General features: G+C 42.8%; 1 protein-coding gene and 1 non-coding gene across 15 annotated transcripts in view; one reads left to right on the forward strand and one right to left on the reverse strand.

The window, feature by feature from the left end:
• Window positions 1–22,383, reverse strand: part of dmd (dystrophin) — a 185,484-nt gene that overhangs the window by 68,529 nt on the left and 94,572 nt on the right. For all 14 annotated transcript variants that reach the window (XM_058052507.2, XM_058052503.2, XM_058052501.2 and 11 more), the window contains 18 exons: window positions 20,346–20,459; window positions 20,128–20,283; window positions 19,881–20,051; window positions 19,561–19,743; window positions 16,243–16,377; window positions 15,547–15,696; window positions 12,483–12,644; window positions 10,988–11,098; window positions 10,732–10,905; window positions 10,508–10,663; window positions 7,125–7,295; window positions 6,373–6,552; window positions 6,158–6,280; window positions 2,749–2,919; window positions 2,545–2,667; window positions 2,294–2,428; window positions 1,685–1,837; window positions 645–815 (listed from right to left, as the gene is read on the reverse strand). In XM_058052507.2, the coding sequence (XP_057908490.2) occupies window positions 645–815; window positions 1,685–1,837; window positions 2,294–2,428; window positions 2,545–2,667; window positions 2,749–2,919; window positions 6,158–6,280; window positions 6,373–6,552; window positions 7,125–7,295; window positions 10,508–10,663; window positions 10,732–10,905; window positions 10,988–11,098; window positions 12,483–12,644; window positions 15,547–15,696; window positions 16,243–16,377; window positions 19,561–19,743; window positions 19,881–20,051; window positions 20,128–20,283; window positions 20,346–20,459 (2,739 nt within the window). The remainder of the gene's footprint in view (window positions 1–644; window positions 816–1,684; window positions 1,838–2,293; window positions 2,429–2,544; window positions 2,668–2,748; window positions 2,920–6,157; window positions 6,281–6,372; window positions 6,553–7,124; window positions 7,296–10,507; window positions 10,664–10,731; window positions 10,906–10,987; window positions 11,099–12,482; window positions 12,645–15,546; window positions 15,697–16,242; window positions 16,378–19,560; window positions 19,744–19,880; window positions 20,052–20,127; window positions 20,284–20,345; window positions 20,460–22,383) is intronic.
• trnae-uuc (transfer RNA glutamic acid (anticodon UUC)) lies at window positions 9,667–9,738 on the forward strand. The gene has a single exon. It is a non-coding gene; the product is annotated as a tRNA-Glu (tRNA).

A 22,383-nucleotide genomic window follows, 5' to 3' on the forward strand; every position in this document is an offset into this window, starting at 1 on the left:
CCCTCTAACCTAACTTTAAAAAAAAGGCTCAAATTTCTAAAAAACATATTTTGACTGGAACTAATAATTTATTAAGATTATTCATTCATCTGTTATGAAATGATAACGTTTAAAGGTAATTTAATGGCCCAATTAGCATTTACAGTAAAAAACAAAATCATTATTTCCATACAAAAAACTAACCTTTATTTATTTTTAAGCCAATCACACAAATGTAGGATTTTTCAAACATAGTGTGTGTGTTTATACATATACACAAATATACATTTCCCTGCTAATTTATTATATATTATATGACACACACAGTGTCCCCATATAATAAATACATTATTAAATGATTGCTTATGTGTCCAGATATGTATCCCCTCTTGCCGTAATTCTATATTTGCATGGATAGTACAATTATATTATGTTTATTATGATATTTGCCCTCTATATATGATGGTTTGGGACAAGGCAATATATGATTTACTATATATATTTATAACTTGGTATAGACTCTGTGTGACTGTCTATATGGTGCTATATGGTAAATGTTAGTAAAGCATGTTAGCATCAGCTCCTCACAGTGTCGTAGAATAAAAAATGGTGTTATTATGGTTTAGTCCAAACGTAGTGAGGAAGTGGTGCCTACTGGAACTCACACATCGTCTCTGGAAGGGTAAGAACTGGCCCTCCACCTCAGCCCAGCGTGTGTTCAGCTGAATCTGCCGAGGCTCCACTAGAGCGGCGGCTCCGGCCTCTGAGAGCTGATTGGCTAAAACCTGCAACTCCTTAAGCTCCTCCTTCTTCTGGGCCATCTCTGTGCCAATTTCCTAGTGGGTGAAAACCAATTGAGGGCGTCATTTTGAAATGTGTTTTTATTTATTTTGGACAGTTTTGCGGCTCGAAAGAGGGAAGTGAGACAAATTCAGACAGAAAAAAAAATGGCCACTGTGTGTTCAACGTGGATGTTTGCGAGACTTTATTTGACTTGATGATGAGTGTGAAAAAATGGAGAGTGTGTTTATGTGTGGGGACAAAAAAAAAAGAAACCAGCCAGGAATCTCAGTGGCGGCAAGGACAGCAGAGTGTGACGTCCGCTTAGCGAAATGTCATAGTGATCATCTGAAAGCAAAAAACAAACATGGAGAGTCAGGAGGCGCGGTGATGAACAGTGTGGGTGGGTGGGTGTGGGGTGTTTCCATGGTAACCACATAAAGAGATGTGGGAGCTTCACCTAAAGGTCGTGGTGATGAAGAAGTAAAAAAAAAAAGAAAACGTGCAGCTGTGTGTGTGTTGGTACAGTAGAACCCATTTATGTTGTTTTTGGGGGTTTGGGGACCCCCCAAAGAAGAGAATTATATTGTAGAATAAATCTTTCTGTGGACTCCCATTAGACTAAAGAAGAGGTCAGCTTGTCCTGAGGTTGTATAACAGTTCTTCTTGTGAAGTGGAAGCTAAGGGTCTGCCAAAATCCATTCAAAGAGTCTGATATGTCATTTAAAGTCATTTGTTATTGTTTAAAACTTTATTTAACTGTTGTTGGATAAACAAGGGGGGCCCCCTTCTCCCTCAAACCGCCGACGTGGTCCAGAGGCAAAGTTTGTCGACATAAACGGGGTGGACTTCAACACTTTCCACTGTATTTACCGATGTACAATTGTGTGTGTGTGTGTGCGTTCATGGTTGCGTGCATCGTCACCTTGACCCTCTCGCCCTCGGGAGGGTCGGGGAGCTGATCAACGCTCCGCTGGATATTGTCCAGCCAGGACATCAGGTCATGTGACCTCCTGCGGTACTGGTACCACTGCGGTGCGATGGCCAGAGCTTTCTTGTTCCTGAGCACACGCAGGTCCTGCACACACACACAGACACATGCAAGTGCATGTAGTATACACACATACAACTGTATTATGGAAAGCAGGAAGTGAACAAATCTAACAGTTACTGAAAGTTACTGAAAGTACCAGATGGAGGGGTAGGATTTAATAAGCTTTGCTTCTTCCTACTCCTTTTGGACATGTGGAACTGGGAACTGATTATGGGCTGCACTCAATTGTAATCTGATGCATGTTCAAATGAAATAAAACCATTACCATTACCATTACATATATAAATATAAAGTATATGTACTGTATATTTATTATGCAAAAGTCTGTAGACACTTTCCCATACAATACAATGAGAAAATGTTCCTAAACTTTTGGTGTAGGTCTTCTATACATTGTCTATACTTTCTTTTTCTTTTTTTTTTATTAACCTCTCTCATGATGTTTATGGATGTGTGTGTGTGTGTGAGTGTGTGCGCTACCTTGACATTGTTGTACTTGCTGCTGAGCTGCCTGTGCTTTAGTTTTAGCTGTTCTCTTTTGTCCTGATCTGGAGCTCTCTTCTGCAGATTCTCCCCTCTCAACAACAACTCCTTCACTGCACCTTCTTCACAGTCCTACACACACACACACACACACAGGGACACACACGTGCGTACAAAGGTCTGTTTAAAGGCCCAACAGGCACATCAGGATGAAAAAAGCCAATTATTTCCACCCTTTTTTGAGTGACCTTGTCTTCCTGGAAGTCCTCTTCCTTGAGGTTTTCCCCCTGTTTCACTTCCTCCTCCAGGAGATCCAACCAGATCTGAGCTTCGCTGTGGTACTGCTCCAGCTCTTTGGCTGACGCTGCCGTCTGAGATTTAAATTCAATGTCAAATCAGAAATGTCAAAAATAGCAGAGTTCACTTGAACTGTTGTTGTTGTCGTCCCCCACCGGTCCAGAGGCGATGCGTTGTGCAACGGCGTCAAATCTCTGCTTCAGAAGCTCCAGCTTGGGTCCCACCTGGGCTTGGCAGTTCTCCCCCCTGGTGGTCATGAGCTCCTGCGCCAAAGCCCTCACTTCGTCCATCTTACCCCGCGTGAGCTCCAGCTCGGCACGCAGTACCTGCACATGCACACACATCTATAATGGCCACTCTTTTGCTCTCGCCATAGCTACTGCTTCTATTTAGCCCGTCTTCCTGCTTCTTTGGAGCACCTTGCTATGGGAGAAGTAGTCAATGATCGCACAATTTAAAGGCTTTCAGGGTAACAGCGCAAATTTATTTTACATTTATAAAAATTTGTAATTTTATTTTACAAAGTACCGTATTTTCTGGACTATAAGTCGCTCCAGAGTATAAGTTGCACTAGGTCAAAAGTGCATATTTAGGTAAAAAACATACATAAGTTGCACTGGAGTATAAGTGGCATTTTTTGCGGGTAATTTATTTTCCAAACTACTTGACCAAAACAGACATTACGTCCTCTTGGAAGGCAAGTTCTACCAATAAAAGAATAGAGAACAGGCTGAATAGGTGTAAGATATGCTAACACAATGGTTATTCAGCTACACAAAAAATAAACATGAACACAAAAGGTGTCCAGTGTTTATGGAACATAAACACTTTTTTCATTTATAAGTCGCTCTGGAGTATAAGTCGCAGGAACAGCCAGCCTATGAAAAAAAAGTGTGACTTATAGTCCGGAAAATACGGACTTACTATAAATTACTATAAAAAAGTAAATTTATCAGTATAACAGTTGAAAAATGTAAGAGAAAATGAGAATGAGAATAAAGTCGTACATTTACGACAAAAAATATTTTAAAAATCATACATGTCAGAGGGAAATACAGCTTTTAGCTCTTCAAGAAGGAAGGAAACATTCCTCTTGCTTCCGGCAAGCTTTTATTTGTAACATGGCAGCAAGGAACAGCCAACCTAAGTAAAAAAGTGTGACTTATAGTCCAGAAAATACGGTGTATATACAGTGAAGAAAATAAGTATTTGAACACCCTGCTATTTTGCTATTTCTCCCACTTAGAAATCATGGAGGGGTCTGAAATTTTCATCGTAGGTGCATGTCCACTGTGAGAGAGATAAACTAAAAAGAAAAATCCAGAAATCACAATGCATGATTTTTTAACAATTTATTTGTGTGATACAGCTGCAAATAAGTATTTGAACACCTGAGAAAATGAATGTTAATATTTGGTACAGTAGCCTTTGTTTGCTATTACAGAGGTCAAACGTTTCCTGTAGTTTTTCACCAGGTTTGCACACACTGCAGGAGGGATCTTGGCCCACTCCTCCACACAGATCTTCTCTAGATCAGTCAGGTTTCTGGGCTGTCGCTGAGAAACACGGAGTTTGAGCTCCCTCCAAAGATTTTCGATTGGGTTCAGGTCTGGAGACTGGCTGGGCCATGCTAGAACCTTGATATGCTTCTTACGGAGCCACTCCTTGGTTTTCCTGGCTGTGTGCTTCGGGTCGTTGTCGTGTTGGAAGACCCAGCCACGACCCATCTTCAATGCTCTGACAGAGGGAAGGAGGTTGTTCCCCAAAATCTCACAATACACGGCCCCAGTCATCCTCTCTTTAATGCAGTGCACTCGTCCTGTCCCATGTGCAGAAAAACACCCCCAAAGCATGATGCTACCACCCCCATGCTTCACAGTAGGGATGGTGTTCTTCGGATTGTACTCTTCATTCTTCTTCCTCCAAACACGCTTATTGGAATTATGACCAAAAAGTTCTATTTTGGTCTCATCTGACCATAAAACTTTCTCCCATGACTCCTCTGTATCATCCAAATGGTCATATGCAAACTTAAGACGGGCCTTGACATGTGCTGGTTTAAGCAGGGGAACCTTTCGTGCCATGCATGATTTCACATCATGACGTCTTAGTGTATTACCTACAGTAACCTTGGAAACGGTGGTCCCAGCTCTTTTCAGGTCATTGACCAAGTCCTGTCGTGTAGTTCTGGGCTGATTCCTCACCTTTCTTAGAATCATTGAGACCCCACGAGGTGATATCTTGCATGGGGCTCCACTCCGATTGAGATTGACCGTCATGTTTAGCTTCTTCCATTTTCTAATGATAGCTCCAACAGTGGACCTTTTTTCACCAAGCTGCTTGGTAATTGCTCCGTAGCCCTTTCCAGCCTTGTGGAGGTGTACAATTTTGTCTCTGGTGTCTTTGGACAGCTCTTTGGTCTTCGCCATGTTACAAGTTAAAGTCTTACTGATTGTATGGGGTGGACAGGTGTCTTTATGCAGCTAACGACCTCAAACAGGTGCATCTGATTCAGGATGATACATGGAGTGCAGGTGGACTTCTAATGGGCAGACTAACAGGTCTTTCAGGGTCAGAATTCTAGATGATACACAGGTGTTCAAATACTTATTTGCAGCTGTATCACACAAATAAATTGTTAAAAAATCATGCATTGTGATTTCTGGATTTTTCTTTTTAGTTTATCTCTCTCACAGTGGACATGCACCTACGATGAAAATTTCAGACCCCTCCATGATTTCTAAGTGGGAGAAATAGCAAAATAGCAGGGTGTTCAAATACTTATTTTCTTCACTGTATATGAATATATATATATATATATATATAGACTTGGTATATATAAGAGTATGTTGAAAAGTCAAAGTTAAGTTTGTGTAGAAGTGAGACTTCAGCTCACGTGAGTGTGCATCGTTTTTGTGTCCTTGTTAGACCCAGTTTGTTCTGCTCTCTGAAGGGAGTAGTTAACAGCATGGAAAGAGATTTTAGTTTTAGTTTCGATTTTTAGATGGGTTTTCTAATAATCTATTAGCCTTATAAAATGATGAACTTGGATTAGCAGCCATACCAGGAGATTGATGCAGAGGACTGACAGTTGTTGATAGCAGGCCTCTCATCGGATTAATTTTAATTGTTTGTGAAATGGATAAAAATGTTTGTGAAATTGAAACATATTTTTGTGAAATGCATGAAAATGTGTTTTTCTTTGGAAAACGAAGAAATTTGCAAGTGATCCCAAACTTTTAAGCGGTAGTGTATACAGTATTGTATGTCACTCTGATTGTGCTATGTGAGTGTGTGTCAAGAAAGCCTGAGCTAACAAACTGACCCTCAAAGTGGAACAATAGTAACAGTTTGACTCGACTTGGGGTCATGGACTCCATGTGGAGTTAATTTTGGCAAAAGTTGGACTTTCACTAAATCTGAATTTACATTATAGTCTAGGAACAAGAGACATTCATAACACGTACAGACTGTATAACCCATTTATCTGGGATAGGCTCCAGCTGCATAGAAAATTAAAGAATGAATGAATGAAATGGCCAAGTGTGACGAAAACGTCCCCACCTTAAGCGCAGCATCATTTGGTCCCTGGCTTTCGATCTCATCCATCTTTTTATTCGCTCCGTCAATCCATCGATTCACTTCCTCAATCTCTCCATCCAACTTCCTCATCTGCTGCTGGTAGGCCTGAAAACAAGGAGACAAAGCTATTCTTACAAATACGGTTTTTTCGCCACGTGAGAAGCTTATCTTTGAAATCAAATCAATCATCTTCCCACCAGCAGCAGGTTGAGCCATTCCTCCGCTCGGGATGTGACTGCAATCCAGTTGCAGTGCAGCAGGCTGACTTTGTCGTCCACCAGGCTCCCGTGACCACGAAGCACCTCCTTGAGGGCCTCGGCCAGGTCCACCACAGCCTGCAGCTGGGGTTGGCGTCGCTCTGTCTCGCCGTGGATGGACTGCAGAAGGAACGGCGGAAAAATGGCAAGAAAGCAATAAATAATTGCTCTAACTTGGACTTTTATGATTGCACAGATTGTACAGTTATGGAGGATCTGAAAAATGTAGCCACTAAATACTCGTTCATTCATTTTCTACTAAATACTATGTGGTGAAAATCCATAAAAACTTGCATGTGGGCTTCCCAGCATGCCTTGCGTGTTGTAAATTAATAGAATTGTATTGTTTTGTTTGCATATTTGACGTGATAATCGCAGAGTGTGATGCCTTTACTGTACATCGTGTTGTTTTTTAGGAAGGCATTTGGTTTGATGAACTTCTGTTGGCTTGTGTTAGGAAGGATTTCCCACAAATACAAAACTAACGTTTTTTTTCAAACATCTGCTCATTGGCGGGTTCGCAAATGCTAAATTGCGAACATGCGATAAGCCACGGTACACCGATTTCAGTAACGGCACATTGGAATAGTCATTTTATATTGAAATCTAATATAAAGGCCTCACAGTCAAGGTTAAAGTCCTCTTCCTCTACACATTATGAAACATTCACATTCTGAGTGTGTGCATCATACCTGTGCCCACGCCACTTCGGCCGCCAGGTCGCTGGGCATACCGTCGACGGCGGAGCGCCTGGTCAGCTCGGCATCGGTGGCGGCAAGCCATTCCGTCAGCCCGTTGAGCTCCTTGCGAAGCTTCCTGGACAACTTCAAACTCTTCTCCAGCTCCAATTTGCTCTCTGTTATCTGTTCACACAAGTTCACATTCTTTTGTGTTGGACTTTTCCCGAAAGAAGGTAAAAGGGAAGCTTGTAGAGAAAATCAATGATGTTAAATCACGTATGCTGGAGTCAATCAATCGGAACATTTCCTGCCGGGAGCTTGTTTTTTATTAACCCTGGACACATTGTTGCAAACGGTCCCTTATCATTTATTATACCCTATATGGATACAAACTATACCCAACCCTTAAAGGGGACCTACAGTGAAGAAAATAAGTATTTGAACACCCTGCTATTTTGCTATTTCTCCCACTTAGAAATCATGGAGGGGTCTGAAATTTTCATCGTAGGTGCATGTCCACTGTGAGAGAGATAAACTAAAAAGAAAAATCCAGAAATCACAATGCATGATTTTTTAACAATTTATTTGTGTGATACAGCTGCTAATAAGTATTTGAACACCTGAGAAAATGAATGTTAATATTTGGTACAGTAGCCTTTGTTTGCTATTACAGAGGTCAAACGTTTCCTGTAGTTTTTCACCAGGTTTGCACACACTGCAGGAGGGATCTTGGCCCACTCCTCCACACAGATCTTCTCTAGATCAGTCAGGTTTCTGGGCTGTCGCTGAGAAACACGGAGTTTGAGCTCCCTCCAAAGATTTTCGATTGGGTTCAGGTCTGTAGACTGGCTGGGCCATGCTAGAACCTTGATATGCTTCTTACGGAGCCACTCCTTGGTTTTCCTGGCTGTGTGCTTCGGGTCGTTGTCGTGTTGGAAGACCCAGCCACGACCCATCTTCAATGCTCTGACAGAGGGAAGGAGGTTGTTCCCCAAAATCTCACAATACACGGCCCCAGTCATCCTCTCTTTAATGCAGTGCACTCGTCCTGTCCCATGTGCAGAAAAACACCCCCAAAGCATGATGCTACCACCCCCATGCTTCACAGTAGGGATGGTGTTCTTCGGATTGTACTCTTCATTCTTCTTCCTCCAAACACGCTTATTGGAATTATGACCAAAAAGTTCTATTTTGGTCTCATCTGACCATAAAACTTTCTCCCATGACTCCTCTGTATCATCCAAATGGTCATATGCAAACTTAAGACGGGCCTTGACATGTGCTGGTTTAAGCAGGGGAACCTTTCGTGCCATGCATGATTTCACATCATGACGTCTTAGTGTATTACCTACAGTAACCTTGGAAACGGTGGTCCCAGCTCTTTTCAGGTCATTGACCAAGTCCTGTCGTGTAGTTCTGGGCTGATTCCTCACCTTTCTTAGAATCATTGAGACCCCACAAGGTGATATCTTGCATGGGGCTCCACTCCGATTGAGATTGACCGTCATGTTTAGCTTCTTCCATTTTCTAATGATAGCTCCAACAGTGGACCTTTTTTCACCAAGCTGCTTGGTAATTGCTCCGTAGCCCTTTCCAGCCTTGTGGAGGTGTACAATTTTGTCTCTGGTGTCTTTGGACAGCTCTTTGGTCTTCGCCATGTTACAAGTTAAAGTCTTACTGATTGTATGGGGTGGACAGGTGTCTTTATGCAGCTAACGACCTCAAACAGGTGCATCTGATTCAGGATGATACATGGAGTGCAGGTGGACTTCTAATGGGCAGACTAACAGGTCTTTCAGGGTCAGAATTCTAGATGATACACAGGTGTTCAAATACTTATTAGCAGCTGTATCACACAAATAAATTGTTAAAAAATCATGCATTGTGATTTCTGGATTTTTCTTTTTAGTTTATCTCTCTCACAGTGGACATGCACCTACGATGAAAATTTCAGACCCCTCCATGATTTCTAAGTGGGAGAAATAGCAAAATAGCAGGGTGTTCAAATACTTATTTTCTTCACTGTATTATGCTTCATGTTAATCCCATGTTAAATGATGCCAAAGTTTCAGATAATGAGGTTTGCACATGTGGAAGTGAGGTGGGCAGAACCACAGTGTTGACCGGGAGAAGCCACCCACTCTCACAGTACAGTTTTGGAAATCCAAGGAAATCCAGTTGGAATAGGTGAGGATTCCTGTCCATTGCATTATTAGATATCATGTTAATTTGCTTTGTCACCAATTACACAGAACTAAGTTGTTTCCTTATACAGTGGTGGCAAGGTTTAACCAAAGCATTCATGCATTCATTCATTTTTTACCGCTTAGAACACGGGGGTACACCCTGGACTGGTGGCCAGCCAATCACAGGGCACATATAGACAAACAACCATTCACACTCACATTCATACCTATGGACAATTTGGAGTTGCCAATTAACCTAGCATGTTTTTGGAATGTGGAGAAAACCGGAGTACCCAGAGAAAACCCACACATGCATGGGGATGGAATTGAACTCGGGTCTCCTAGCTGTGAGGCCTGTGTGCTAAGTGTCCCATATGGTCTAGCGGTTAGGATTCCTGGTTTTCACCCAGGCGGCCCGGGTTCGACTCCCGGTATGGGAACGTACTTTTTACAAATTTCCCCACCGAGGGACGAACAAAAGCATATCTTAACCACTCGTCCGCTGTGCAGCCCTAACCAAAGCAAATTTTCCCAATAGAAAATAATGTAAATTATTCATTCATTCATTGATTTTCGACTGCTTATCCTCACGAGCGTCACAGGGGTGCTGGAGCCTATCCCAGCTGTCTTCGGGCGAGAGGCGGGGTACACCCTGGACTGGTGGCCAGCCAATCACAGGGCACATATAGACAAACAACCATTCACACTCACATTCATACCTATGGACAATTTGGAGTCGCCAATTAACCTAGCATGTTTTTGGAATGGGGGAGGAAACCGGAGTACCCGGAGAAAACCCACGCATCCAATTAATCACCAAAAATGTTAACACAAAGCATGTTTTATCGTCAATAACTACAGTTTTACATGCAGAAAAAGACGCAGAAATAATGACAAATACTTACTAAATGGTTCCTGCAACCCACAATGCATTGCGTGATCAAGAGCAAGTATCACAAGAGTTCGAACCGGACGATAAACATCTGGGCGAACGCAAACCAAGGTAAACATTTTGCAAAAGTGCGCTAACCGGGAACGGATGTTAACCAAGGCACCACTGTACTGGTTTAGGCTTTAACACCTTGAATGTATAAAACGTATCAAAGTGGCGACTCTGGCGTCTTTTAATTGGTATCCAGGTATTGAAGCCTGACGTCTGGTTGCGTCTCACTGGTCAGATCAGTTGGACGTGTGTGCATGCGCCCTCACCTGCGCTCCCAGCTGGTTGTAGAGCAGTTTGAGCGCCGTCACGCGCTCATCCAGCTCTTTCGGATGCTCAGTCTGTTGTCTTTGCACGATCTGCCTGCCAGTCTTTATCACCGTCTCCACCTCACCTTTGACCTCACTCAGCACCTTGTACAGCTTCTGCGGCGGCACCAAAGAGAGAGGTCGGCCCGCCGTATCGTGGCGTATCACGTGACTCTGACACCTACCATGCACTGCTCCAGCTGAGACTGCACCACGTCCTGCTCCACGCTGCGGATGTCCAGCACCCCCACCTGGGTTTTGACCTCAGCCAGAACACGTTCGCATTCGGCCAGCCGCGCCTCAAAGTTGGCCGGCTTTTGGAAGAGCCTGAACTTGGTCCACACATCCGCCAACATTTTCTAGCAGAAAAGGAGAAGAAGAGGGAGGGGTTTAGTGTGATCTACAGTGGGTATTCATTTATGTGTGGATGGAGAGCGACACCTGCGTGACGTCTATCTGTCCAGTCATTCTCTGGGACGGGACCTTCTCCTGATTCTTCCTCTTCATGTCTTCCAGGGTTGCATCATGGCTGCTGAGGTCCGACTGGATCTTCTGCAAAGTACAGAGTGTCAGATGACATCACTTTTTTGGACATTTACCATCATCGCCGTAGTTTCGCCACAGAGGGGCAGCACACGGCAGTGAGAAAGTATCATCATAGATCATCACACACATACTTGATCTAGGGCAGGGGTGGGAAAACTATGGCCCGAGGGCCACATCTGGCCCGCCAAGCGCTTGAATCGGGCCCGCCAGTTGCTTGCAAAGAATTAAAGTTCAACTTTTAAAATACAAGGGTTAGTCAATCTGTAAAATATTATTATTATTAAATATTATTATTAAATATTATTATTGGTGCCAAATATGTCACACACAATTTGACCTCATTGTTTATCATTGGCCCTTGGCAAGTTTGTTCATTTTCTACCGCTTATCCCAGCTGTCTTGGGGCGAGAGGCGGCGTACACCCCGGACTGGTGGCCAGCCAATCACAGGGCACATATAGACAAACAACCATTCACACTCACATTCATACCTATGGACAATTTGTAGTCGCCAATTAACCTAGCATGTTTTTGGAATGTGGGACGAAACCGGAGTACCCGGAGAAAACCCACGCATGCACGCGGAGAACATGCAAACTCGAGGGTGGAATTGAACCCTGGTCTCCTCGCTTCGAGGTCCGCGTGCTAACCACTCGACTACCGTGCAGCCCTACCACATCAAACTATATAATTAAATTTTTACGGTTTTGTTGGCCACCAGTCCAGGGTGTACCCTGCCTCTCGCCTGAAGACAGCTGGGATAGGCTCCAGCTCCCCCGCGACCCTTGTGAGGATAAGCGGTAGAAAATGAATGAATGAGTTTGATGTGGTGTGATGTTTAAAGTGCTCCTGAAAAAAGAGACATGAGAACATACAGCTGATAGTATAACACTTTTACAGATACAATTTTACAAATAATTCAAGGAAAATTATAAGCACAAAAATATATGTTCTGAGAATTTTGTTAACTCAATGCGGCCCACGGGTCAAAATATTTGCCCACCCCTGCACTACAAGATCGGGTTGATTCGGTTGCAGATATGTCCGCGGTGTACCGTGGTGAGGTTAGTTTCACTTTGGACGTTGGATATTCCGCTCCATAGCTACAGTGGTAGTTCCCCCTCACTGGGCCCAGACTGCTGTGTTATAGTGCTGGTTGTTTATACTAGAGAATGTCAATATATTGCATTGATTTGTTGGTTAAAGAAACGTCATACACTCTAAATCACACCTCTAATTGATCCATAACATATCAAATATTAGTACCTACCAGTTTTTTGAATGCAGCGCATTGCTAGTGTGCAGAAACTGACACTGACCACCACAATAATACAGAAGATACGTTCTTATGGAAGAGACACAGCCATGCTCTATCTGTCCAAAAGGGCTACCTGAGCCTCCTGTGGTATCTGCTGGGCGTCAATGTGGTCAGCCAGGTACGCCGTCAGGTGGCGGTCGGTGTTGGCCAGCGACTCCTGAATGGCCCGGAGACTTTTGTCATTCTCCTGAGCCCACTGGAGATTCTTGGCCAGCTCCTTTTGCCTAAGCAACACCTGAGTGGAAAGAAGATGAAAGGAATCACATTTTCAAATCTCTCTGTTGCTCACCTCCACGAAGGTTCATCCACCCACCACTGCTACCATGCTCCCACCCCCGGCATGCACCCTCCTGCCACACGGACTCCGTGGCGTGTCTCTCATGGCTTGTGGATGTGAAGCCCCGACATGGCTGACAGCATCCACTTTCTCTTTTTCCTCCCTGCCGATTGCTTACAGGATTAGCAGAACACTTACATCATGAACCTGCTTCACGTCATGTGGACAGGCGAAGTGTATGCATGCTAATCCCGTACAGAAGGATCATGACTAAGTATAGCCCTGAGCCTGCACAACCCTCCTCACACCCTCATTCAAGCCGCAGAGTGGGCTACTGTTTCAAACTTGTAAAGACAAACACCGATAACGAGCTTCCCCTGTGGCGACGCACTCCAAACACAAACGCCTCTTTAAGCAGCCTCCATGTTGCCCAAACTTCCCTGCAAGCACGCCAACCAGCGGCCTTTCATTTGGCACACATGGCTTTAGTGTGAACGCCACACTCGGAGACAATATGAAACACTTCATGGCATCCATGGGCTGCATTTATCTTGGCTTTTCAATGTAGGACTCGGATATAACGGGATTATATGCTTACCCTACTGTTTCTACTGCCTTTATTTTATTTTGACACGCAAGCAGTGTGCTAGCACAGAGATAAGATCATACTCACTTTTCATTCCACTTTATATATACAGTGGGGAAAGTTAGTAGACATTCATAATGACGCATTCACTGTGCCGGGGATTTGTGGTACAGATAAAATAAAATAAAAATATAATACATATAGACAGTTGTCTGAAAACGTGTTTGCACACTTCCTGATTTCTTATTTCAAACAAATCATTCATTCATTCATTCATTTTCTACCGCTGGAGCCTATCCCAACACTCAATAGTGTTGGTTGTTAACCAAAAAACGTGTTAACCGGGGCGGATGTTAACCAAGGTTAGCATGTTTTTTTTGGTTAACTGAAAATTTAGGCCAGAATTTTGTGTACTTAAGCCTATGTCTTGTTGGGAGGAAACCGGAGTACCCGGAGAAAACCCACGCATGCACGGGAAAAACATGCAAACTCCACACAGAGATGGCTGAGGGTGGAATTGAACTCGGGTCTCCTAGCTGTGAGGCCTGCGTGCAGCCTTCAAACAAATCAAACAAATGTAATTATTAGTCAATGGCGTCACAACTGAATACAACTGAAACATATTATTATATTATATGTAGTTATTATTATCTCATGTGTAATGTTGATAGGTGTATTAAAAATATTTAAAAGGTATATCATCTGCAATTAATTGCAATAATTATGAGTTAACTAAAAACATGATTAAAATATGATTAAAATATGATTAAAATATGATTAAAATATGATTAAAATATGACTAAAAATGTGATTAAAAATATGGTTAAAATATTATAAATATAATATAATAAATATAGTATGATTAAAAATATGATTATCACGATTACAATTTTTCTTTGACAGACCCTTTTTTTCTCCATTGAGAAAGAAAAGCATTTCTCGAATGAATGGAGGAAAGGTAAAAGCACTGCATTCATGGATGACGGGAGAAAGCAGCTTTGAGCTGCCGACTCTCATCTCGCATGAGCATGTTGACTGACACACACACACACACACACATCCATGACAATACACGCTCAATGTCTGAAATACAAGAATGTGACACACACAGCCTCTGATGGCTTGACAAACAAAAGGAAGCTTATCAGGCTGCAAGAAGAACATTAATCTGGTGCTTTGGTGGTGGTGGTGGTGGGGGGGGGGTTTAGGGGGGATCAACCCAGCGGGCATTGACTTGTCTTTGTGTGAACGTGTGTGTGTGTGAAAAAGTGTGACTAATCTGTCAGCAGAATGCTGCCAATGACAGTAGCTAGAAGGAAAAGAAGGAAGGAGGAAGAGCGAAAGGAAGAAGGAGGCAGGCAAGGGAGCAATGGGGAGTGGGAAGTGATAATTAAGGAGGGTAGGGTAAGAGGAGGAGGAGGAGACGAGGGCAAGGAAGTGATGGGAAGGTGTTACAAAGACGGCGAGGGTGCACATATTTTCAAATTATCTCACATACTTTGTGCTGGATTGGCCAGCCAGCCAATCACAGGGCACATATAGACAAACAACCATTCACACTCACATTCATACCTATGGACAATTTGGAGTCGCTAAGTAACCTAATTAAGCATGTTTTTGGAATGTGGGAGGAAAACGGAGTACCTGGAGAAAACCCACGAGTATTTCATAATAATAATAATATAATAAAATAATAAATGCAGCAGATCCCGGTTTTCTAGCTGGGGTGACTCTGTGGGACCACCCGTGAATAGCAAAAAACAAAAATGCGGGTTGTTGACAGATGCATCATCATGGTCAATACAACCATAACATAGTCTACACAAATAAATATGCAAAACAATATTATTTTCTACTAATATATAACCCACAAGGTATGCTGGGAGCATGATAATTTAGCATAGGCTCATGCTGCGTGATTAAGATGATGCGGCATGAATCAAACGGTCTGTTTAATTTACTCCACCCCAATCCTCCTCTGGGTAGGCCACTCCGCTTTGTTGGTCACACGCCCAAGCGCTCCCGAGGACTTCCACGTTTACGTACGTAAGGCAACCTGCAGCTTGTATAACGAGGTCCAGATCGCATGACGTCAGTAGGACTCATTCAGAGTCCATCCAAAACATCTTTTATGGCTCACTTCAAAACACGCGTCGTTTAACACGAGAATACAACATTGTAAAAGTGGAAAAAGCATAATAAGTAATACGTATCTTCTTCAAATATCACAGAAGGTAAAAGCATGGACGGTGAATTATCATCGTCACGTCTTACCCTCGACATGAGCTCGTCCCATCGCGTGTTGAAGGCATCCAGTTTATGCTGAATCAGCTCATCCAAAACGCCGCCATCCATCAGAGTCTGGGCCAGCTCCCGAATATGGTTCCTGTTGTCCTCTGGGTGTCGCAAGAGAGCCTCTAAACCCTGCGTAGATGTCCATGAGACACATACACACACATTTCCTGCTCATTAGTGTATAATCTTTACTACAGCCGTTTAATTACATTTCACATTTGGCAGGTATTGTGACATTTATCAGATATTATATTTGATACACCTGCACTAGGTAATCCAGGGGTGACCAAAGTGCAGCCTGGGAGATATTTGCAGTTTCTAATTGGCCTGCGACCAAATTAAACACGGCGTGCATTTGAACATTACACCTGCAAAACAAATGGCCGCCAACCTGTGTTGTGACAAAGTGGGACACCGCAACAAAGCACACTTGATGCTGGATTGTTGCTTTTTGTATACAAAGGTTATTTACCCGGTCACTGTGGTGGATCCCGTGCACCGCCTGTATGTTAGGCCAAGTGTAAAACAGTCGGCCATGCACCAGGAATGGTATTTAAATGAAAGTGAATGTAGTTTATAAAATGTGATAAACATACTGAATTATTTGCAATTACCAGGAACCATTAGGGAACGTGATCCTTTTTATGTGTGACGCGTGTTTCTGTGCACACTCACATCCAGCGCCTCCTTCAGCTCCTCTGCTCCTCCCTGGAGGTTCTCAGTTTCATCAAGCTTCTGCTCCAGCTGGTCAAGAAAGGCATTCTCCTGCTCCAGGTAGGACAGCAACTCACACCAACACGCCCAAACCTCCTACACACACACACACACACACACACACACACAAGGGTCTTAATTAGACATGGGCGAAATGCACTGATGGAAAAAGGAATGATGCCGACAGAAGATAAGTGAGCGGCAATCAGAAACTTGCAGAAGGAAGCAGGAAGTGGAGGAGGAGTTGGAGCGTAAAGCAGAATTACCAGCACACCAGGGTAATTATTTGTGACGAAAACGTGGCAGAGAGGGAAATGATACCCGTACCGACGGGAGGATGGAGGCTCTGCACCACTGAACACGACAATCACAATATGAGGTCACATTTTGTTCAATTAACAAAGCGTAGCATAAAGTAGAGTTTATGCAAGGATGGCTGTGTTTGTGTGTCAAACTGATATGTTTAGTACGACTCGTATTTGTGAGGGTCTAACATGCATGGAAATTTAACAATATTTCAGGGTATTTCAGGCCGGGTGAAAAGGTTCCGAACATGAACCCCAAAAGTCACTCAATGGCGCCCTCTTTTAATTAGCCCCAGAAGTCTATCATGAAAGGATGCACATGTTCCAAAACAAACAGGACCGACTAGTCTTAGGGACTTTGACCAAATGAGCCCAAATGAAAAATCAGACAGTTGGGCGCCACAGGATGTGGGCGGAGCATGGCGGCAAACTTTGATGGTCAATCTGATGCTTGGAAACTGTCAACGTTCATACTTTGGCTCCACAGGGTCACAATTTGGTTGTTCCATATGATGAAGACGCTTCCTGAATTTGTCCACTGTGAGGCCCAACTATATTTTTTTCTTCAATATTTCAACTTTGTGGGCTGCACGATGGTCGAGTGGTTAGCGCGCAGATCTCACAGCTGGGAGACCCAAGTTTAATTCCACCATCTTTGACCATCTCTGTGTGGAGTTTGCATGTTCTCCCCGTGCATGTGTGGGTTTTCTTCGGATACTCCGGTTTCCTCCCAACAAGACATAGGCTTGAGTGCACACAAAATTCTGGCCTAAATTTTCAAAGTTAACAAAAAAAACACACTAACCTTGGTTAACATCCGCCCCGGTTAACACATTTTTTGGTTAACAACCAACACTATTGAGGCTGCACGGCGGGGAGTGATTAGCGTACAGGCCACACAGCTTCAATCCCACCCATGTTCTCCCCGTGCATGCGTGGGTTTTCTCCGTGTACACCTCCCACATTCCAAAAACATGCTAGGTTAATTAGCGGCTCCAAATTGTCCATAGGTATGAATGTGAATGAGTGTGAATGGTTGTTTGTCTATATGTGCCCTGTGATTGGCTGGCCACCAATCCAGGGTGTACCCCGCCTCTCGCCCAAAAACGATTGGGATAGGCTCCAGCACCCCTGCGACATAATTTTTTGTCATATTTTTTTACTTTAAAGACACAATTTTTTTTTTGTTAGAACACAATTTTTCCTCTTAATGTTTTGACTTTATTCTCATAAAATTAGAGATGTTTTTGTACATTAAAATGTTTTTTTTTTCCAACTATTTCAAATTTCTTGTTGTGAATTTTCTTCACAGAATTATTACTTCACCCCAATAATATTCTGACTTTATTCTGGTAACATTTTCACTTTTTCCGCAAGCTAATTTTCCAAAATTTAAAATTTTATTCATTGTTTTGTTTGTTTGTCATAAAACAATTCAAAATTAAAATATTAAAATGAAATTATTTTTCCTTACAGTCCTCAAAATTCTCGTAAAATTGCGACATTTTCTCATGAGATTACAACTTTTTTCTCTTCATATTTAAACTTTATTCTCGTAAAAATTCCTGCCGTTGTTAATTTTTCAGTTTCCTGAATGGATATCAGTATGTTAGGGTTAGTTCAGTTAAAATGTTCAGATCATTCGGAACACGAGGGCTAGCTACTGACATGTTCCCAAAAAATCCCATTAGAAGTGAATGGAGAATTTTCCACATTTTCCTATTTGTGACCTTGACTGCCCTTATTACTTCCACATTTCTCACCCGATGAGAACCATGTCAATATTTCACGTCATTCGGTGGACTGTATCTATTTCCCCCATCCCCAAAATTCCCACCTTTACCAAAATTCCACATTTTCCAATCACAATTACCCTTAGATCCTAATAATTCTCACTACTTCCACATTTTCCACTACTTCCACAACTCCTTCAAGGAATTTGAATCTTTCGCTCCAAAAATTCTTATTGAAAAGAACGTCCTTTGCCCCACATTTCCCAAGCAATTCCAGCATCAACAATTATCCCAGATGTCCCATCCAGCATTCCATTTCAGCTTTAGCACTTTCTACTGAAATGGCCTCCACTGTTTTTCTTGACTATTGAGGCAGGTGAAGCTTTCCCAACTCCCAAGTGCGGAATGAGAACAAAGTTTGTGAACTTCATTAACACAAAACGATGCAGTGGGTGGTCCGCGATGTGTAATGACACATCATCAAATGAGGTGTTGCATCCGGGGAGACCATTTGGAAGCGATTGTGTTCAAGTCCTGTTGCCGCGTATACAGTATGAATAGCTTAGTTTAAACCTGTAAAAATCACGCAAACGCTAATAAGCTTAAAGGGGACCTTGAGTTGTGGATTCCTATAGAGCAACTACACACAATAACCCGCACAACAGGGCCGTACGTGTCAACAACTAGGAGCAATTTGAAATATCTTAAGTAAGATTTTATTATTACACTCAAACAATTGCCTTTTTTTTTTAAATGGCCGTTGGCAGGAATTCTGAGTAAGTATTTTAAGTATTTCAGCGCATGAGTGGGACAGCACTAGCGTCACAAAGAATAGTCACCTTTTTAGCATCGTTGCAGTATTCGTGTGATAACATAGCTAGTTAGCTAGCTAGACAAAAGGCTAAGCTTGTGTACAAAGCCGAGAAGAGACGCTCGGGGTGGATTTATCTGAGGTTTCTGCCCCGTATTTGATCAGGAAATGTGCAAATTCAGCAATATTTACCAATGAAAATGTAAAAAAATAATGGAGTCAATGGAGTCCATGTGGTCAAACGGTTTTGGACATGCATGCATCATTGTCATCCATTGATATATATAAATAAAAAGTTAAGGGTCCAATGCCGCCACAAAAAAAATCAGCTGAACATCTCCCAAACCTACAATGTGGACACGATTTGGGTTTGCATGTATCGACATACGGCGGCGTCATATCCTGCCTCACGACGACAATGAAATATTACCTCCAGAGTTTTGCATTTCCCGTCCAGACGGCTGCACAGACGCTGGTAGTTGGCCTTCAGCACATCCAGCTCTGAGCGCAGGGCATCGTGGGCGGTGGGAGGGGCCTTGGCGATAAAACTATTCACGCTGTCAGTCAGGAGTTTCACCTTGAGCTCCTTGGAGTGCACCTCCTCCTGGGCCCTCTGACGGAGATGCAGAACAAGAATGGACCATGGCATATGCTAATTTGTGGATTATGTGGAGTATTCCTGTTTATTTCTACTATAAAAAGTGACTGGATATCATTAAAATTGCATTACAGTCCTATATGGCTTCACACCTTGAGTTCCTCCACTGCTTTGCGTAGCTCCTCGGGTGTTTTGTAGGTGAAATCTCTCTCCAGGTAGTCCTCCTCAGCCTGGTTTATCCACTCCTGCATCTCCTGCATCTCCTTTCTCAGAGCCATGGTCTTATCCAAGCCTCCTTTCAGAGCCGACTTCTTGGCATAAGCCTGCACGGTGACATCGAACGTGGAAGCACGAAGGCAGGAAGGCCTAGAAGACAAAACGCTGGTACGCCGTACCCACCTGTTTGCAAACGTTCTCCCATTGGGCGTTGAGTTCATCCAGTTCCTTCTGAATGTGGGCGGGGAATGGCGGCTCCGCCTCCTTCTTGAGCTGCAGGCCCACTTCGTTGATGCCGTTGACGCTGGGCTGGATGGTGTGGATGTCGTTTACCAGGGCCTGGTCAATCACTTTGGATCAGCGTTTCGGTTCCTTGGACTTGAGTCATGAGTCGGGCTCACCGTGCACTGCTCTAGTTGTTTCTCCAGCGCCTCGGAATCTCCAAGCGCCGGCCATTCTTCATTTAGGAAGACATCCACATCCGCCATCCACTTCTTCAGTGTCTTCACATCGTTCTAATGCACAGGGATGAGAGATCCCGCTCGTCACAATAGTTTTACAAAGCCCCAACATTCAGTATCATTCAGTGGAATCACAGACTCGAACACGGCACCCTGCATGTTGCTGACTCACAGGCAGTGCATTTATTTTATTGAGTGTCAGTGCTAAATAAGCCGCCTGATTTGATAAAAAAAAAAGGTGAGAGTCACTATTGAATTCAGATAAGAACGAAGATGGTGTTACCCTCCTTACTCCCTCGTCACTCATCGCCAGCTTCTCCAGCAAGAATCAATAATAATAATAGAGATATTAAATATGCATTCGTAATTTATCATTATTATCTATTGGAAAATTATTTTCTATTGGAAAAATGTTTGTATTTTAACTGACCTTTTGGAACAAAGTCATTCATTTTCTACTGCTCATGCGAAGGCGTGCTGGAGCCTATCCCAGCTGTCTTGGGGCGAGAGGCGGGGTACACCCTGGACTGGTGGCCAGCCAATCACAGGGCACACATAGACAAACAACCATTCACACTCACATTCATGCCTATGGACAATTTGGAGTGGCCAATTAACCGAGCATGTTTTTGGAATGTAGAAGGAAACCGGAGTATTCGGACAAAACCCATGTCACAAATACAAAAATGTGGAAAATGCTCCATTCACTTTTAATGGGAATTTTTGGGAACATGTCAGTTGCTAGCCCTCGTGTTCCGAATGACCTGAACATTTTGAATTTGAACTGATATCAAAAGTGCGACCTGGAGCATATTATAAAAATATAATTTCACAAGAAAATTGAAAAATTTACAACAGCAGGAATTTTTTACAAGAATAAAGTCTAAATATGAAGAGAAAAAAGTTGTAATCTCATCAGAAAATGTCGCAATTTTACGAGAATGTTGAGGACTGTGAGGAAAAATTATTTCATTTTAACATCTTAAATTTCAATTGTTTAATGACAAACAATCAAAACAATAAATACAATTTTTGTTTTTGGAAAATTAGCTTGCGGAAAAAGTGAAAATGTTACTAGAATAAAGTCAGAATATTATTGGGACAAAAACATCTCTAATTTTATGAGAATAAAGTCAAAACATTGTAAAAAAATGTATTCTAATAAAAAAATGTTGTGACTTTAAAGTCAAAATATGACAAAAAATTATGTCACAGGGGTGCTGGAGCCTATCCCAGCTGTCTTTGGGCGAGAGGCGGGGTACACCCTGGACTGGACCCACGCATGCACGGGGAGAATATGCAAAGGGTGGCCGAGGGTGGAATTGAACTCCTGTGTGTCCTAGTTGTAACCACTCGACCGCCATGCAGCCACCCTCATAATATTATAATATAATATTCTCACAAAATGGGGCGGCACAGCGGTCTAGTGGTTAGCGCGCAGACCTCACAGCTAGGAGACCAGGGTTCAATTCCCACCCTCGGCCATCTCTGTGTGGAGTTTGCATGTTCTCCCCGTGCATGCGTGGGTTTTCCTCCCACATTCCAAAAACATGCTAGGTTAAGTGGCGACTCCAAATTGTCCAAAGGTATGAATGTGAGTGTGAATGGTTGTTTGTCTATATGTGCCCTGTGATTGGCTGGCCACCAGTCCAGGGTGTACCCCGCCTCTCGCCCGAAGACAGCTGGGATAGGCTCCAGCACCCCCCGCGACCCTCGTGAGGAAAAGCGGTAGAGAATGAATGAATGAATTCTCGTAAAACTTTTATCATTAAAATGCAACTTTTTTCTCTTCATATTTGGACTTTATTTTTGTAATTTTAACCATTAAAAAAATGTTTAACATTTCAACGGAACAACATTGTTTTTCCTGATAATATTCCTGATAATATCACAATGTCTTTTTCTTGTGAAACTACTATTTATTTCACATATTCTTATCACTTTATTCCAGTCAAATTAATGCTAAATTTTCAATATT

Source organism: Doryrhamphus excisus, linkage group LG15 (assembly GCF_037039965.1).
Source record: "Doryrhamphus excisus strain RoL-2023G ecotype Guam linkage group LG15, RoL_Dexc_Guam_v1.1, whole genome shotgun sequence".
In the NCBI taxonomy this organism is placed as follows: domain Eukaryota; kingdom Metazoa; phylum Chordata; class Actinopteri; order Syngnathiformes; family Syngnathidae; genus Doryrhamphus; species Doryrhamphus excisus.